The sequence below is a fragment of the Juglans microcarpa x Juglans regia genome, chromosome 2S (assembly GCF_004785595.1).
Source record: "Juglans microcarpa x Juglans regia isolate MS1-56 chromosome 2S, Jm3101_v1.0, whole genome shotgun sequence".
In the NCBI taxonomy this organism is placed as follows: Eukaryota; Viridiplantae; Streptophyta; class Magnoliopsida; order Fagales; family Juglandaceae; genus Juglans; species Juglans microcarpa x Juglans regia.
In genome coordinates this window covers 16,528,815-16,535,609 of record NC_054597.1, presented here as the reverse complement: position 1 = coordinate 16,535,609, position 6,795 = coordinate 16,528,815, and the positions used below count along the sequence as shown (strand labels likewise).

The 6,795-nt window shown below is 37.0% G+C and overlaps 1 protein-coding gene across 1 annotated transcript; it reads right to left on the bottom strand.

The window, feature by feature from the left end:
* Nucleotides 1–2,728: 2,728 nt before the first annotated feature.
* Nucleotides 2,729–3,130, bottom strand: LOC121253426. The gene has a single exon (XM_041153436.1). The coding sequence runs from the start codon at nucleotides 3,128–3,130 to the stop codon at nucleotides 2,729–2,731; it is 402 nt and encodes a 133-aa protein (XP_041009370.1).
* Between the last annotated feature and the right edge of the window lie 3,665 nt (nucleotides 3,131–6,795).

Genomic DNA, 6,795 nt, shown 5'->3' with positions numbered 1-6,795 from the left:
AATTTAACTAATTGAAAACTCATTAAGCTTTTTGGATTTTTCTTGAAAATCATACTAGTTGCAGCAAAGCATCTATACTTTCGCACAACTAATGGTGTTAAATCCTAGAGCTTTAATCACAAATCACCTCTCGGTTGCATTGCAATCCAAAAGATCGAACAATAGTTAGCTAGAAAATCATAAGCATTAAGAACAAGGAATAAACACTCAATCATGAAAATATTGAAAATAAAATAAATTGGAATATAAACTGTGTTCAATGCTATGCTACATCAAAGCTCTAGATAATGGCATTAGTTAATAATGGAATTTAAAAGAATAAAACTAGTATTCTTCGTTGAAGTCGGTTGAGAAACATGCGGTTCTCGCCTCTACTCAACAAATCCGCCTTCTCGAAAGAACACTTCAAGAATAAATTTTGGAACTTTAAACTCAAACTCAGACTAAACTAAAAACTAAGATTAAGAATTTAGCCTCTCTTCATCCCACAAGACGGGATTTAATAATGTCAAAACTCAAATCTGGAAACAAAATAAAATACGACTACAATCTAGCCTAAAAATCCGAAAAATAGTTTCTAAAAATAGATGTTAACCTAAAATGAATTTATCCCAAGAATATCGAAATTATCTAAAATGGAAGATTCAGCTATATGCTACTTGAATTGCGGAGTTTGAGAGGATTTGGTTGCCAATAGATTGATTGCGAAACTCGGAAGGGTCCCACCGGATAGATGCGGTGTGTGCTGAATATAACTGGCAGGCGTGGAGGTAGCAAATGAATGGGCATGAAGTTCACAAATGAACGGGCGTGGAGTTCACAAAGACTACACAGCCCTCTCCTCCCCTATTGAGTGGAAAAACTCCCGATCGAGGCGAAACACTCCTCTCGCCTTTTCTAGTTGTAGCCCATGATGTTGTTTAGGTTGGTCTTTGAAGTTGCTCGTTTAGACTAGTCGCCCAATCTAACAGCCTAGAGCCTTGTTACCAAGTCGTCATGCCTTCTAGTCACGCCTTCTGTAGTCTTTTCTTTTGTACCAAGATGCAATCATTTTGCACTAAATCTTCTCATTCCTTCAAATTCAAGAAAATAAATAAAAATATGTAGAAATAAAATAAAAATCAATAGTATTGAAGGGAAAATAACAATTTCCATAAATAAAAGAATGATAAAAATCACATAAAAATAACACTTATCACCTCTCTAGGTCAATTTCTGCTTTGTACTCTATTACTTTCTTCTACACAACTCTTTATTACTAGAGAGAGAGAGAGAGAGAGAGAGACAAGTGCGTACTGTACCTCCCTGGCTTTCAGTGAATGTAATTATATATTTGTATATTAGTATTTGAATCTGATTATTAAAAAGGAAAAAAAACACGAGTTGACCCGATCAAAAATATGTGGGTCAGGTCGGGTCAATCTAACAGACTCAGAAGTACCTGTCGGGTTGGGTCGGGCTTAAATCTTGAGCGGGTTGCAGGCCTAGGTTCGAGCATGAGATATTTCCAAGAAAGTGCTTTTGTTTGTGTGATCAGATTATCCATATGCATCAGTGAAGTGGGATTTGTAGTTTGGTTTATTTTTCTAGGGTGAAAAGGAAGAACTCTGTTGAGGAGTGGATTTTCATAGGGCTGTGTAGAGCAAAGTTTAGAAATCTGTTTCGCAAGAGGCACTGGAACAGAATATTTTGGTAGTGGCACGTTTCGGTGTATCGTTTCAAGATGGACATTAAATGGATAAATTATATATATATATATATAAACTACATTCCAAAATAACATCAATACAAATTTTAAAAACATATAGCTAAGAAACTCAGAAATTCAGAACTCAAAGCTAAATGGAATTGAATAAAATGTGGAGTTTGTTAAACAGAACACAAAGCTGCTATTGCTTCCCAACCCAACATTAGAACATGATGTTATATACAATAAAATGTCAGAAATTGGCACGAAAAAAAAAAAATTGCACAAATGTTAAGGAGAACAAATAAAAAGCACAAAAGAGAGGCATGCTTACATTGCTTTTAGGCTTTTAGCCTTTTGGGGATTTCGAGAAGGAGATTTCGCACTGTAAGGAGAGAAAATAGAAATGATATTTGTAGTCGTGTAATGTATAAGAGCTGCACAATTTCTTTGAAAAAAGTGAGTAAATATGAGACCTACATGATAAAAAAATTATTTTTTAATAGTAGACCTCATTCTTTTTCATAAGAATTGTGCGATGCTTATGGACTACACAACTGTATATAACATTACTCAGTAGAAAATGGGGTAGTTGACTAGGGCATAAAAATATCATTTTGTCCCTTATTTTTCAGCTAGTCTACAAAAGGACCATTGACTTCATTCAGGCGTTCATTTTAATTTCGGACCTAGGCATAAAAATACCATTTTGTCCCTTATTTTTCAGCTAGTTTACAGAAGGACCATTGACTTCATTCAGGCGTTCATTTTAATTTCGGACCTAAATCACCATTCCAGTCAGAATATCGGAATCCGGCCCAAATGGACCGAAACTGGCCAGAATTTGACCGGTATGGAACAGTGAACTACCCCATACTGGTTATTGTTCTAGTACATAAAATTCTAGCCATTCCGGTAGGAACAGAATGGATTTTAAAACTTTGGTATAGAGGGACTCTAGATAGAATAAGAGGATTCAACTCTAATTAATTAATTCAAACTTTTTTTTTTTTTTTTTTTGAAAATAAACTATTTCATTCATCATAGTAGTTGCTTGATACAAGGGGGACAGTCCTCAATCATTATGCAATCCTCTTGGCAACTAAGAGCAAATTTTGCCAAGTGATGTGCAATTACATTAACTTCCCTATGGACGTGTAAGATAGACCAAGAGAGGAATTTAGAAAGCAAAATCTTAATATCTCTAACGACAAGGCCAGAATCACTCCAACTATCTTCCTTGTTTTGGATTGCCTTCACCACCAGCAAGGAGTCACCTTCGAGTATGACATGCTGAAAACCCAGATCTGCACAGAAGGAAGAGGCTCTTCGAGCTGCTATGGCCTCACCAAGAAGTGGATCTGGGAACAGGTCCATCAAAGAACATAAGGATGCCATAACAGCTCCTTCTGAGTTCCTAACAATTACACCAATCCCCACCATTCAAACTGATATGGGATTGTTTCATCTGCTATTCTTTCTCATAGTACTACTGGGTCTTATTAATTTAACCAATATCACGAATTATTGGCCGAGGGTAATCAATCTGTCTAATGAAAACAAAATGCACTACGCCTACAACCCGATCAGGAAAAGTCGGATTTGGGCCCAACCCGACCTAGGTCAGTGGGATGAAGCGCACCAAACCAACCCAATCCGACCCATACCATTCGAGTTGGGTCAGATATTATCATTTAAAAAAACACACACACAGAGGCACAATCATTGACATGCTTTCCTCTCAAAACACGCTGGAAGGCAAGAATTGGCTAGGCATGCAGCTTGGAAAAAGAATTTCGGTTGAACAAACATTGCCTTTGAAAGTACATGGCCAGCTGGAGGGAAGTTTGAATTCTTTTGGCAAGAATTCGGAGCTGACCAAGTTTTCTAACAAGCTTTCGGTTTGAAGAACAAGTGAAGATAGCAGCACAAGGGCAGACGCAACATGCAGTCCAGGATTATTTTTCGATCTTCTCTTTACTCCACCGAATCCATGAAAACTATAAAGTGTTTCTCGTTTACATTAAAAAATCTTGAGCTTAGAGCAACCTGGACCCTATTTTGAAATTTGGGTGTAATTTGTACCCCTTAGTAGAAAAAAAAACAAAAACAAAAATTAAGCATGCATTAAGTTAATTGGATATTTATATGCATATATCTTCATTTGTATTAAGGAAATGTAATATTAATATTATAATTTGACTATTTCATATCTCAAACTATATATTAAACTTTTTTTTATAATATGTAATTCTATTTTTCAGAGATATTAATTTTCTTGTATATTACTCGTTTGGATATTGATCATAAAATACTTTATCGTGAACTTAGTTGTAATTGTGAATAATTTATGCACTTATTCTCGTCTTATATATGAAATTATGTTAACTTGTTTAAATAAATATACGACTCAACTTAATCCATTTATATGAAACAAGTCGCGTTCAGGTTAATTCAATAAGAGTTGATCATTAAATAGCTTATGTGGGATATGTTGTATCACCAATTATTTATATGAATCGTGTTAGATATGAAGGATCTAACCCGTTTGTTAGGGCGTTGACCCACATAACTGATCGAATACTCATGACTTAATACGACACACACGCACGAGCCCTTAACACAATGCCTAAACTTGAATTGCCACTCCTACCTCTAGGTGATCAATAATATCTATGCTGCAGGCCAGGGATCTGGGTTGATAATGTTGAGTTGATAGATTCCATATTAATAGTGGTGGACTATCTCAAGAAGATAGACCAACGCAAATATGGCAGGAAAATATAAAGATTCCGGATGTTGGTCACTCCAAAATGGCTCCTACCTTGGACTAATTTGCATGAACACCATCTATAGAAACAACAAATAGAAAAAAAATAACACTTCTTCTAATTAACAAATAGGCACTCCCTTGATAACATCTCAAAGATATTGGCACCATATGGCAGCAACGCCCGACTCCTCAAATTATCAGTGTTGTCTAAGTACACTATGGCCATTTGCAAATTTGCAAGTCAAAGGGTTAGAAGAAAAATTAAACAATGTTTCCCCAAGGAATATGGCCCACACATATTCTTTGAAATGCAAGTCAACTTATAATAATATAGTTATTACCAGATAAAGTTTAGGTAAGGATGAATTCTATTACACCAGATCGAGAATTGAGAATTTACATAATGGCTCTCTTAGATAAATAAAAAATATGAATAGAACCACAAAAGGGTAACGTTATCTTCTTGTAAAAGTTGACCGAAACAAGAACTCGAGGCAAACTTATGGCAACCCATTGCTCAATACAATTAACGACAAAACAGCTCTATTTGTAAGGGAGTGTATCCAGACCAGATTTTTTTCTAGTCCAGTCCGAAACTCAGCAATCTGGGTGAATCTGGAAGGTTATCTGCTTGGATTCGATTACGGATACAGGTATTGACCTGGGTATCTGTATCCGGTTTTATTTTTTTAAAAAAGTTTAACTGCGCATAAAACAAAATTGTCCTAGGTTTCTTGAATCCTTCAGCCTTCTCTCTCTCTGTGTGCACCCTAACTCATATTTTGAGCCACCATCGCCAGTTTCCTTCACAGAGAAAGTCCCTTGGATTTGGGTCTGCATTCATTAAACTTTTTCTCCTCAGTAACACACTCCTTTACAAAACCCTACCGAACATTGGAGAAAACACAAGCCAAGCTCCAAGGAAATAGAAACAAGTCTCAGATAGACGGAGGAATAAAGAAGGAGGCCGAGGAGGAGGGGATGTCGTGGCAAACCTATGTAGATGAGCATCTCATGTGTGAAATCGAAGGCAATCACCTCTCCGTCGTGGCCATCCTTGGCCAAGACAACAATGTTTGGACCCAGAGGCGCTCCACCTCGGGTTCATCTTACTTTTTTCTCTTCTTTTTTGTTTTCATATGTCATATGGAAAAGCAGAATAATTATTTTGTATGGGGGCCTTGATGCCTAATTTTCGATCCGATCATTTTCTCTTTGTTTTCAATGTAATTGGAATCTTCAATCTGATACAATTTTGGCTAAAAAAATGAAAAGAAACAGTTTTTTTGTTTTAAGTTGATTTTCTATCTGATCTAATGGTCTTTGCATTCAAAAAAGCTACTCAACCTCCGGTTCCCTAACCGCACGCCACACTTCTGACGTGGCCGAACTAGGTTCTTGCCCACGTCACGGTTTATCAAACATCCCTCCCGAGCTGCTTCACTCTCCCTCAGACATCTCACTCGACGAACACATCTCCCTCTTCGAGCTCAGACCTCTGAACTCTCCCTCTTCTCCCTCTCGAACCTCAGATAGTTCTCTCTCACGCCTTCTTTCTCACCCCGACGCCCTAATCCCAAAATCTCCCTAACCCTAGAAAAATTTTACAACCTCTCCTTAGAACATCTAACTCAAAGCCATTCTCTCTCTCTCACCCCTTCTCTCTCCCCACTTCAGCCCCGAGCGCTGGACAGATTCACCATAACCTTTGAAGACCCATCTCCCTCACCCCCTTCAGTAGAAGAAATCTTCGTCGAAGGTATTTTTTTCCCAATTCGTTTTAAATGTCTACCTTTGTGTCAATGCTGTGTCTCTCTCTCTCAGAGTTTCTGCATTTTTTTTTAGACATAGGGACCAATTCACCACAACCTTTAAAGACCCATCTCCCTCTCCCCCTCACCCCCTTCAGTTGAAGAAATCTCCGTCAAAGGTAATTTTTTTTTCCAATTCATTTTAAATGTCTACCTTTGTGTCAATGCTGCGTCTCTCTCTCTCTCTCTCTCAGAGTTTCTACATGTTTTTTGGATACACACTTTAATGGGACTCACTTCTCAGTCGCACATGTTTACACATTAAATTGAGAATTTTTTTTATGCACTGCGTCTGAATTCCAATGTTAATGGCCATGTATCATTTCTATGGTACAATGCACAAAAGCAAAAGCCGACTGAAAACCCTAGTATTTTTTATACTCCAAATAAAAAACCCTTTAGAAATTAGGTTACACCCCTTGTAAATTACATTTTGTTTTTGTAAAAGCTCTATGTTATGAACTATGTTAAGTGTTGAATGTAAAATAATTACCATGTAAACAGTTAGCAATTTGCCAAAATAT